General features: G+C 38.6%; 1 protein-coding gene across 2 annotated transcripts in view; it reads left to right on the plus strand.

Annotated features, from left to right (window-relative positions):
• The window catches only part of RBBP6 (retinoblastoma binding protein 6), a 35,849-nt gene extending 25,156 nt beyond the window's left edge, over positions 1-10,693 (plus strand). Inside the window, exons 11-18 of one of the 2 annotated variants that reach the window (XM_010837213.1) lie at positions 1,571-1,667; positions 1,762-1,840; positions 1,946-2,000; positions 3,625-3,693; positions 4,956-5,315; positions 5,604-5,705; positions 6,570-8,327; positions 8,689-10,693. In XM_010837213.1, coding sequence (XP_010835515.1) covers positions 1,571-1,667; positions 1,762-1,840; positions 1,946-2,000; positions 3,625-3,693; positions 4,956-5,315; positions 5,604-5,705; positions 6,570-8,327; positions 8,689-10,273 — 4,105 coding nt within the window. In that variant the 3' untranslated portion in view covers positions 10,274-10,693. The remainder of the gene's footprint in view (positions 1-1,570; positions 1,668-1,761; positions 1,841-1,945; positions 2,001-3,624; positions 3,694-4,955; positions 5,316-5,603; positions 5,706-6,569; positions 8,328-8,688) is intronic. The other variant, XM_010837214.1, reaches the window with a different exon arrangement.
• Positions 10,694-12,382: the final 1,689 nt, after the last annotated feature.

The raw sequence follows: 12,382 nt of genomic DNA on the forward strand, positions 1-12,382 counted from the left end.
GTTTGCTATGACCAGTGCGTTCTCTTGGCAAAACTCTATTAGCCTTTTCCCTGCTTCATTCCATACTCCAAGGCCAAATTTGCCTGTTATTCCAGGTGTTTCTTGACTTCCTACTTTTGCATTCCAGTCCCCTATAATGAAAAGGACATCTGTTTTGGGTGTTAGTTCTAGAAAGCCTTGTAGGTCTTCATAGAGCCATTCAACTTCAGCTTCTTCAGCGTTACTGGTTGGGGCACAGGCTTGAATTACTGTGATATTGAATGGTTTGCCTTGGAAACGAACAGAGATCATTCTGTCATTTTTGAGGTTGCATCCAAGTACTGCATTTCGGACTCTTTTGTTGACCATGATGGCTACTCCATTTCTTCTAAGGGTTCCTGCCCACAGTAGTAGATATAATGGTCATCTGAGTTAAATTCACCCATTCCAGTCCATTTTAGTTTGCTGATTCCTAGAATGTCGACGTTCACTCTTGCCATCTCCTGTTTGACCACTTCCAATTTGCCTTGATTCATGGACCTAACATTCCAGGTTCCTATGCAATATTGCTCTTTACAGCATCGGGCCTTGCTTCGATCACCAGTCACATCCACAGCTGGGTATTGTTTTTGCTTTGGCTCCATCCCTTCGTGCTTTCTGGAGTTATTTCTCCACTGATCTCCAGTAGCATATTGAGTACCTACCAACCCAGGGAGTTTCCCTTTCAGTATCCTATCATTTTGCCTTTTCATACTGTTCATGGGGTTCTCAAGGCAAGAAAAGTGAAGTGGTTTGCCATTCCCTTCTCCAGTGGGCCACATTCTGTCAGATCTCTCCATCATGACCCTCCCATCTTGGGTGGCCCCACACAGCATGGCTTAGTTTCATTGAGTTAGACAAGGCTGTGGTTCTTGTGATCAGATTGGCTAGTTTTCTGTGATTATGGTTTCAGTGTGTCTGCCCTCTGATGCCCTCTTGCAACACCTACCATCTTACTTGGGTTTCTCTTACCTTAGATGTGGGGTATCTCTTCACAGCTGCTCCAGCAAAGTGCAGCTGCTGTCCCTTACCTTGGACGAGGGGTATCTCCTCACTGGCCCACCCTCCTGACCTTGAACATGGAGTAGCTCCTCTCGGCCCTCCTTTGCGCGCGCAGCCACTGCTCCTTGGACGTGCGGTGGCTCCTCTCCGCAAGTGTTTGAGGCCTTTAAATATGACTCAATCTTTGGAATAATAGAATTTTTCTTCAAAAATACGGAAAATATTCTCATTGAAATTTAAGGCACACAGCGTGCTGATTTGACTTACACATATTGTGAAATAATTACTGCAGTAGGATCAGCTAACATCCATCTTCTCACCTAAATACAATAAGAAGTGGAAAAAAGAGTTCTCACCTCCTTGTGATGAGAAGTCTTAGGATTTAATCTCTCTTAACAGCTTTCCAGTATACCATACAGCTGTGTTACCTACAGTCATCATGTTGTACATTGCATCCTGAGTACTTATCTTACATAACTGGAAGTTTGTACCTTTAATTCTTTATTTGTAATGACCTTTTAATGTTGTTGTAAATTATTTTATTTTCTAGGGATTCAGATAATAAAATACTGCCAGCTGCAGCACTTGCATCAGAACATTCAAAGGGAGCTTCTTCAATTGCAATTACTGCTCTTATGGAAGAGAAGGTAAGTTTCATTGGCTTTTAAATCTGGAGACCTTTTTATATTATTACAGTAGTTTTTTGTTTTGTTTTTTAACTATTTGTGTTTTTTTCTAAAGGGTTACCAGGTGCCTGTACTTGGAACCCCCTCTTTGCTTGGACAGTCATTATTGCATGGACAATTGATCCCCACAACTGGTGAGTATAAAATCATTTTGGTTTGAACTTTTTCCCTTAAAAAATAATTTTAGCTTTATTCAGCATATAATTGTATATTTAGTTGTTCTTATTTTTTTGTCCAAGGTCCAGTAAGAATAAATGCTGCTCGTCCAGGTGGTGGTCGACCAGGTTGGGAACAGTAAGTATATGTTTCACATAATCTTCAGATGATTGCTTTCAAACCAGAGATAGAAATTACAATCTAAGTAGTGTGTTGCTGAGTGTCTTTTATTATAAACTCTCTTATATGCCGTAGTTTACAGTTTTTATGTAAAATGTCACAAACTCAAGACTATATGAAGAATTATTTTCTAAAAGAATGTGTTTTCTAAAATAAATATAAACTTATAAATTCTTTTTAAAGTGTATCAATCACAAAATTTCTCATTTTGAATAGTTCAGTTAATTAAATTCTATTACATATTAAAATCTATGAAGTTTGAGCGACATGCTTTGTGAACAGTCCCTGTAATAAGTCCTTCCTCCTCTCAGAAGAAAAAGCAAAAAATTCTATAGGGTATAATTTTTTATGGCATTAAAAATCAGATTTGTTTATTGTTTTATATAATATTTATGTTTATATAGCTCATATATTTAATTTATATAAACTGGCTTATATTCTAAAACTTTGATCTTTTTGTTTGAAAGATAAATCAGACTCATTATAGAAAAAGTATGTTAAGAATGTATCAGTAGAAAAGGCTTCCCTGGTGGCTCAGATGGTGAAGAATCTGCCTGCAGTGTGGGAGACCCAGGTTCAATGCCTGGATTGGGACGATTTCCCTGGAGAAGGGAATGGCTACCCACTCCAGTATTCTTGCCTGAAGAATTACATAGACAGAAGATCCTGGTGGGCTAAAGTCCATGAAGTCACAGAGTCAGCCATGACTGAGTGACTAACACACACACATACAAATCTATCAGTAGAAAGAATACAGGATTTGAAGACAGATCTGGGTTTGAATCCCAGCTCCTGCATTTACTAGCTGTATGACAGTGAGTGTGTGATTGTACTTCTCAGCCTCCATTGCCTCATCTGTAGAATTGGAATGGTGCTACTTACCTCACATGTCAGACACCTCCACATAGTTCCCAGCAGATAAAAGGACTCTTTTCCTTTTCTGTAACAGTTAAGTTCAAGGCTTCCCTGGTGGCTCATTGGTGAAGAACCCACCTGCCAACGCAGGGTTCTGATGCCTGGTCCGGGGACATCCCACATGCCTAGGACCAACCAAGCCCATACACCACAGCTGTTGAGCCTGTGTTCTCTAGAGCCCAGGAACTGCAACTGCTGAGCCCAGGGTTCGTAACTGCTGAAGTACATGCGCCCTAGAGTCCATGCTGTGCAACAGGAGAAGCCACCCCAGTGAGAATCCTGCACACTGCCACAAAGACCAGCCCCTGCTCCCCACAAGCAGAGAAGAGCCCGAGCAGCAATCCAGCACAGCCAATAAATAAATACTTAACTTTTTTTAAGTACATGGGATCTTTTTAAAAAAAAAAAACACACAGTTCAAAGTAACGTTATAAAATGCTAATTAAAATGTACTACATGAAGTTTATATTGAGGCTTCATTGTTTATAATGTTAATCAGAAAAAATATTCAGGTACATATAATGCTTGCTCATATCTCTCTATCTGGAACAAGCAAGAATCAGGGAGTAAGGAAAAGTTTCCGGAATAGTTAAAAAATAGGTGTCTTAAAGTCTATGCACCAAAAGATCATGTATTATACTCAAGCCTATTTTATCTTTCCACATAGTTCCAACAAACTTGGATACTTGGTTTCTCCACCACAGCAAATTAGAAGAGGAGAGAGAAGCTGCTACAGGTAGGCTTGCTAAAAGTCGTGAATAACAGTAATCTGATGACACACTGAAAAATACAGCAAAAATTAAAGCATAGCAGTGGCAAGGGAAATGAGTTCATTTGGTTTGCAGATACCTCACTTAAATCTTGAGTTGCGCTTGAGAGGCCTATAAAAGAATAGGTTACATTTAGTATTTTAAATATTGGTTTTTTAAGGCTACATCTTTGCTACTCCTTCTTAAGGACTACTTTCTCCTTGTCAGCACATAGCAGAATATTGGCTTATCTCTGTTGAGTGTAGAGGGAAGTCAGTAAAGCCTATACAATGTTTAAGATGTTGTCATTAATTTAAAGTGAATGTTAACCAGTTCAACTCCTAATGTAAAGAAGAATTGCACATATTTCTCTCCTAGACTCAGTTGTCCCAGTCTTCTGCCATCTTTTCTTCTAAAAGAAGAGACAGGAGATTGTTAGGGACCCTTGCTCTGGAGATACACAAGCAGTGTCAATCTAAGAAGTAACCCATATAAGTTTTACTCTCTAGGTCATTCTTAAGGATATCTTCTAGTGCACCAAAGGGAATTGCTAAGCTTATGAAGGATAACTACTGTTTTGTTGCTAAATCACGTATTTAATAGGATATTTACTAAATCAGACTCTCTGAAAAGAGGCTTAAAATCTAAACCCCTACTGCTGCTGTTGTATACCAGTTACCTGTAATTTAAAGATCCTTTTAAAAAGCTTAACAGAAATAAGCCCACTTTTTTTTTTTTTTTTTTAAACCACTGTTTCTTTGATGAGGCAGAATTTTAGCACTTAATTTTAACTGTGTGAGAATAAAACAGATTTTCACTTACTGATTACAACTGTTAAACTAATAATTGTTCTAGTTTGAAGGGTCTTTACATATTTACTGAAAAAGATTATAGGAAGTGGGTTTTCTTCATTTAAACTTGATCTTGGAAGGCATTTTGGGGAGAACCAGATCACAGGCTTTAACCTATCAGCTCCTTTAAATGATGGATTAGGAAGTAACAAGAGATCATTGTGAAGTGATAATTGGAACTTCACAAGAGAACATAGTGTCTCCATGTAAAGAAGGCCTTGTAAACGTATATCCTCTCAGTCCCTAACTGGCCTGAAAAGTTGTTTTTAACATGTGAATGATGTTACCTTTACATTCAGTTTATATCAGTCTCCTGATGCTTATTTAAATAGTTTTGGGATAGAAAAGATAAGCTTCCTTATCTCAGATGCTTTAATATCTTGGAATTATTTTTCCAGAAGTATAAACCGTGGACGACACCACAGCGAAAGATCACAGAGAACTCAAGGCCCGTCACTGCCAGCGACTCCAGTGTTTGTGCCTGTCCCACCCCCTCCCTTGTATCCGCCTCCTCCCCACACACTTCCTCTCCCAGGTGTTCCTCCACCACAGTTCTCTCCTCAGTTTCCTCCTGGCCAGCCACCACCTGCTGGGTATAGTGTTCCCCCTCCAGGGTTTCCTCCAGCTCCAACCAATTTATCTGCACCTTGGGTGTCATCTGGAGTACAGACTGCTCATTCTAATACCATCCCAACAACACAAGCACCACCTTTGTCCAGGGAAGAATTCTATAGAGAGCAACGACGACTAAAAGAAGAGTAAGTGTTCTAATTTGAAATTACTCTACACGTTCATTTTCTGATGTAACATTAAACAGGTATCTTTGGAAGCATTTTCCAGTGTTTCCAGTTAGTGTAAGAAAAATCACCTAAAACTTAAACCAAGTCATACAAGCAACTTCCTCAGGGATTCCTAGTTATTTATAGTTTTAAAGTGGAAAACTAATGGCAATTTCATTCATTTCATTCATAATCTAATTACATTTGTCTTGTTAGTTTTCTTAAATGGTTTTTGTTAACTTTCACTCTTTAACTTTATTTTACTAGGGAAAAGAAAAAGTCCAAGCTAGATGAGTTTACAAATGATTTTGCTAAGGAATTGATGGAATACAAAAAGATTCAAAAGGAGCGTAGGCGCTCATTTTCCAGGTTAGTGTTTTGCAAGCCTTCACAACAGAATTGCAAATGGGACTTTGAATATCCAGGGATTAGCTATGGATATAAATAACATCACAGTTATGGAATTTTTCTGATTCGGTCTAGGTTTATAGAAATGGAAATGTAGCTTATTTCCCAGTATCTGTTTATGGAAATAATATCTCACTGTAAATTCTATTGTGTAGAACTAGCAGTTATGGGGATTAAATTACCCTTGTCCCTTGAAGTTATTTATAGTATGAAAAAAATTGGGAAATGTTTATAGAAGGAAAGAAATAGGGGAGTAGCCGAAGAATACATTTCTGAGGACCCTCTTAAGGCTACAGCTTTCTGCTGGAACATTAACCTGTGTGATTATGAAATAACAGTAGACTACAAATTGCTTTATTGATAGAAAAACTGAATTATAAAAATTCCCTAGAAGCTTGTTTAGAAGACTTCTTTTTTAAGCTTATGCTCAAAATATGGTTCCTTTTAAAGCTAGACTGTTGGCCAGTAAAGGACAAAAAGAGAAAAATCAGTGCTACTTAAAATAATCAGATAGGAAGTAAAATTTAAATTTAATTGGCATTTTGTCTAGTGTTGATTAGCTCATATAATTCACGGTACATTAATGCACTTCACTCTAATTATTAAGACTTCACTTTTGTTTTGCAACAAGTGATTGCTCTGATCTTTGTGTACTTTATTCCATTCCAGTAGAGGTCACTGTGCCTCTTTAATCATCTAAGATGAAACTTGATATAAAGAAATATGGAACCATGAGGAGAACATACTTGAATGCAAGAATCTGTATTTTATTTAGTATATATTTCTCAACTATCAATTATTGTTTTGTTTTTGTTTTTTTTTTAGGTCCAAGTCTCCCTATAGTGGTTCATCCTATTCAAGAAGTTCATATACTTATTCTAAATCAAGATCTGGTTCAACGCGGTCACGTTCTTATTCTCGATCATTTAGCCGCTCACATTCTCGTTCCTATTCACGATCACCTCCATACCCCAGAAGAGGCAGAGGAAAGAGTCGAAATTACCGTTCACGGTCTAGATCGCACGGGTATCATCGATCTAGGTCAAGGTCACCTCCATATAGACGGTATCACTCACGATCAAGATCTCCTCAAGCATTTAGGGGACAGTCTCCTAATAAACGTAATGTACCTCAAGGAGAAACAGAGCGTGAATATTTTAACAGATTCAGAGAAGTTCCACCACCTTATGACATGAAAGCTTATTATGGGAGGAGTGTTGACTTTAGAGACCCATTTGAGAAAGAACGTTATCGAGAATGGGAGAGAAAATATCGAGAGTGGTATGAAAAATATTACAAAGGCTTTGCTACTGGAGCACAGCCTAGACCATCAGCAAATAGAGAGAACTTTTCTCCAGAAAGATTTTTACCACTTAACCTTAGGAATTCTCCCTTCACAAGAGGCCGCAGAGAGGATTACTCTGGTGGACAGAGTCATAGAAGTCGAAATGTAGGTGGCAACTATCCAGAAAAGCTTTCATCGAGAGACAGTCACAATCAGAAGGATAATACAAAGTCAAAAGACAAGGAAGGTGAAAATGCTCCAGGAGATGGTAAAGGAAATAAACATAAGAAACATCGAAAAAGAAGAAAGGGGGAAGAAAGTGAAGGCTTTCTGAACCCAGAGTTACTAGACACTTCTAGGAAATCAAGAGAGCCTACAAGTGGTGAGGAAAATAAAACAGACTCATTGTTTGTTCTCCCAAGTAGAGATGATGCTACACCTGTTAGAGATGAACCAATGGATGCTGAATCCATTACTTTTAAATCAGTGTCTGAAAAAGACAAGAGAGAAAAAGATAAACCTAAAGCAAAAGGTGACAAGACCAAACGGAAAAATGATGGATCTACTGTATCCAAAAAAGAAACTGTTGTAAAACCTGCTAAAGGACCCCAAGAAAAACTAGATGGAGAGCGTGAAAAATCTCCTCGATCTGAACCTCCACTTAAAAAAGCCAAAGAGGAGACCCCGAAGACTGACAATGTGAAATCATCATCTTCCTCTCAAAAAGATGAAAAGACGGTTGGTACCCCCAGAAAAGCTCACTCAAAGTCAGTAAAGGAGCACCAGGAGACAAAACCAGTCAAAGAGGAAAAAGTGAAGAAGGACTACTCCAAAGACATCAAGTCAGAGAAGGTAGCTAGTAAGGAAGAAAAGGCCAGGAAGCCTAATGAGAAAAGTAAACCACTTGATAGCAAGGGAGAAAAAAGGAAGAGAAAAACTGAAGACAAAAGTGTAGATAAAGATTTTGAGTCATCTTCAATGAAAATCTCTAAATTAGAAGTAACTGAAATAGTGAAACCATCACCCAAGCGCAAAATGGAGCTTGATATTGAAAAGATGGATAGGACACCTGAAAAAGACAAAATTTCATCATCAGCTGCTCCAGCCAAAAAAATCAAGCTTAACAGAGAAACTGGTAAAAAAATTGGAAGTACAGAAAATGTATCTAACACAAAAGAACCCTCTGAAAAATTGGAATCAACATCTGGCAAAGTGAAACAAGAAAAAGTCAAAGGAAAGGTCAGGCGGAAAGTGACTGGAACTGAAGGATCCAGCTCAACACTTGTGGATTATACCAGGTATCTGATAATTGGGGAGGGGTGGGGTGGGGGAGGGTTGCATTGTGGATTATACCAGGTAGCTGATAATGGCAGGGGTGAAAAAAGGAGAATATGTTTCTTAAGAATGTATTGATGTTAGGGGTTAGCTGGTTACTCTTGTCTTTGAGGATAACAATTGTTAAAAGATAACAGATGTTAAGTAGATTTTGGGAGTGAGCCACACTTACTTTTATGTAATCATACACACATATCTTAGAGCAGAGTAAGTGGGCTTTTGAAACTTGAAAGGGCATTTATTATATTTAAGTCTTTTTATACTCATCAGTGTGTAACAGTTACGAGTTCTTCATTGAATAAAAAATATTTTAATTCTTTTTAGTACCAGTTCGACTGGAGGCAGTCCTGTGCGGAAATCTGAAGAAAAAACAGATACAAAGCGAACTGTCATTAAAACAATGGAAGAATATAATAATGACAACACAGCTCCTGCTGAAGATGTTATTATTATGATCCAGGTTCCCCAATCCAAATGGGATAAAGATGACTTTGAATCTGAAGAAGAAGATGTTAAATCCACCTCACAGCCTATATCAAGTGTAGGAAAACCTGCCAGTGTTATAAAAAATGTTAGCACTAAACCACCAAATGCAATCAAGTATACTGAAAAAGAAAGTGAATCATCAGAGAAAATTCAGAAACTCGCCAAGGAAGTGAGCCATGAAACTGCACAGCATGAGGTCAAAAGTTCAAAAACCTCTGCATCTAGTGAAAAAGGGAAAACCAAAGATCGAGATCACTCAGTATTGGAAAAGGAAAACCCAGAAAAGAGAAAGAACAACAGCACTCAGCCAGAGAAAGATAGTAATCTGGACCGTCTGAATGAGCAAGGAAATTTTAAAAGTCTGTCTCAGTCTTCCAAAGAGACTAGAACTTCTGGGAAAGAAGATAAGCATGATTCCATTCGAGGGTCCTCAAATAAAGACTTCACTCCCAACAGAGACAAAAAAACAGATTATGACAACAGAGAGTATTCAAGTTCCAAACGTAGAGATGAAAGGAATGAATTAACAAGAAGAAAAGACTCTCCTTCTCGGAGTAAAGACTCTGCATCTGGACAAAAAACTAAGCCAAGGGAGGAGAGAGATTTGCCTAAAAAAGGAACAGGAGATTCCAAAAAAAGTAATTCTAGTCCCACGAGAGACAAAAAACCTCATGATCATAAAGCCACTTATGATACTAAACGCTTAAGTGAAGAGACAAAATCTGTAGATAAAAATCCCTGTAAAGATCGTGAGAAACATATGTTAGAGGCAAAGAACAGTAAAGAGTCAAGTGGCAATAAATCACTTAGTATACTTAACCCACCTGACCCACAGATTGAGAAAGAGCCAGTTACTGGGCAAATTGATAAGAACACCATCAAGCCTAAGCCCCAGTTAAGTCACTCCTCTCGACTGTCCTCTGACTTAACTAGAGAAACCGATGAAGCTGCTTTTGAACCAGACTATAATGAAAGTGACAGTGAAAGCAATGTGTCTATAAAAGAGGAAGAAACTGCAGGAAAGGTTTCTAAGGAACTGAAAGATAAAGTAGTGGAGAAAGCAAAGGAGAGCCTGGACACGGCAGCAGTCAGCCAGGCAGGCGTCACCAGGAGCCAGAGTCAGAGCAGCCCGAGTGTCAGTCCAAGCAGAAGTCACAGCCCTTCTGGAAGCCAAACCCGGAGCCACAGCAGCAGTGCCAGCTCTGCAGAAAGTCAGGACAGCAAGAAGAAGAAGAAAAAGAAGGAAAAGAAAAAGCACAAGAAACATAAAAAGCATAAGAAGCATAAGAAGCATGCAGGCACTGAAGCAGAATTGGAAAAAAGCCAAAAACACAAACATAAGAAAAAGAAGTCAAAGAAGAGCAAAGATAAAGAAAAGGAGAAGGAGAAGGATGACCAAAAAGTGAAATCTGTCACTGTGTAGAAGGGCAGATTTTTAAAAATTGACTTAATTCCTAAGTCATCTGTATTAAATTTTGTTATAATGTAAAGAGATTCAAGCCTTGTAAATAATGATACGGAAGACCCTGTGCTGCACTTAAAATATTGCTGCTTGATTATTTGATTTTTACATCAGAGCTTTATAACACGAACTTTTGTACAGAATTGTGAGTTGTGACCATGTAACATGAGAGGTTTTGCTAGGGCCTATTATTTTTAACCACCATTAATTAGTTGGGGTGGAGTTTACTGTACTGTGAAATTTTCACATTTGAATTTTTTTAATTGCCTGGCAAAAGCTGATATCAGTTCTAAAATATCAGCAGAATGATTTGCTGAATTCATTACAACCCTGTTATGTCACTTTTTGATTACAATAAAAGTTTTCAGTAAACTTTTCAAATGTTGAATGATTGCCTTATTTGAAGGAAAGTGTGTCATGACTTCACTTCCCTCTTCCATTTCCCTATTTAAAGTATCCTTTGAGTCTTTAGTATAAACTGAACTGTATGTATAAAATCCTGAAGTAAACATGGAAGATATACTTCATTTGTTGGCTGATAAAAGGTGGCCAGAAACAAGGAATCGTGGTTAATTTGATTTCTGGTTGAATAAGTCTTAAAGTTCTAGATCGCACTTACCATACTTGGCCTATCCAATCTGTGTCCAGCAGCGAGTAGTAATAGGTCCAGAAGCAGTAGGTAGAGACTACAATGGATCTCCTTAATGGCTCTGGTTCAGGAAGTTTATTGTGGGCAATAAAAAGCTATTGAAAAGATGTTGGGAGCTAGGGTAAGATTGGTACTTTAGAAATACGGCTGTGTAAATAGAGATTAAGAAGACGGTGGCTAAAAGGAAAAGAGACTAGTTCTAGTGTGAGGTAATGATCCTGAAATACTTTGGTCCAGGGCACTGTACTGGTAGTGAGAGAACAGGTTTACATTAGCAGCAACTCAGTTCATTTCCTTGATATTATTTCCAAAGTGTACCATATTTACAGTCTTGTATGCTGCTGTTGGTACTCGGTTTTAGGTGGTATACAAACATACGTGAGGATGTTTTCTAATGCAGCATTTAATACGTAAGGAAAAACATTAAGTGATTGAAAGCATGTAAGGGTAATAACGAAAATGCTGTTCACATCAGGAAAGCCATTCAGGACTGAGTTAAGCTTGGGGAGATGTTGCCTTTAAGTGAAACCAACTTGACTTTTAAAGAGCTCTTTTGCTGTGATTCTTAAGTCACTCTTTTTATTTCCAGACATCTCCATCACGGGGGAGTTCACCCACTGCTCGCCTCACCCCTTTCCAAGCTCATAACACGGTCCCCTTGTGCTTTTAGATAGTCCAGCAAGACCACACTCCATTCTTATTAATCTCGGCCCCACATCTAGACCATATCGCCCACATTCACTGAGGACTTTGGCTTCTAGAACTCACTTTTTATCATACATTCTATCATATGAGGTCAGTTTCATTACCTGGATGCATTGTTAATAATTCACTTTGAGCTCAACTGGCCTTCACTTTAATTGCAGTCCACTCCTATGACAATTTTCTTGAGTTAATCACCACCCGTCACCATACCCATCTTAAAATTTCAACTCCAGTGTGTCATCTGCAACCTACTTTTCCAGCTACTTTCCCTATTGGCCTTATTTAGACCTGAGGTTTCAACTCATCCCTTAGTCACTTACTGGCTTTCCTTCTATAGCTGCCTGTATCGCATCATTTCAACCACATGCTAACACTCCCCAAACCTGCTCACCCTTACCCATCTTGCTTATCTAAACAGCTCAGTCCCCAAAACTAGATACAGGTGCTGATAACTGCTGCTTAACAATTAAAAGGCTTGAAAGAAAGTTGAAGAAATAACTGCCAGGCACTGTGCTAGGTGCAGGCCTTACTTGACCCTTGAGAATGCTAATGGCTCATGTTTAGTGCTGCTTTGAGCAGGAAGCTCCGCTGCCTGTGAGGATCAGCCCAACCCAGAGTACTCTAGTGCCTAACTAGTCCACCTAAGTAACCCCTGCCATTTGGAGTTGGACATGTGAAAGCCACCTGTCTTTGCTGGTTTCCGAAAAGGTCATGTT

The sequence above is a fragment of the Bison bison genome, unplaced genomic scaffold (genome assembly GCF_000754665.1).
Source record: "Bison bison bison isolate TAMUID 2011002044 unplaced genomic scaffold, Bison_UMD1.0 scf7180017864072, whole genome shotgun sequence".
NCBI lineage: Eukaryota > Metazoa > Chordata > Mammalia > Artiodactyla > Bovidae > Bison > Bison bison.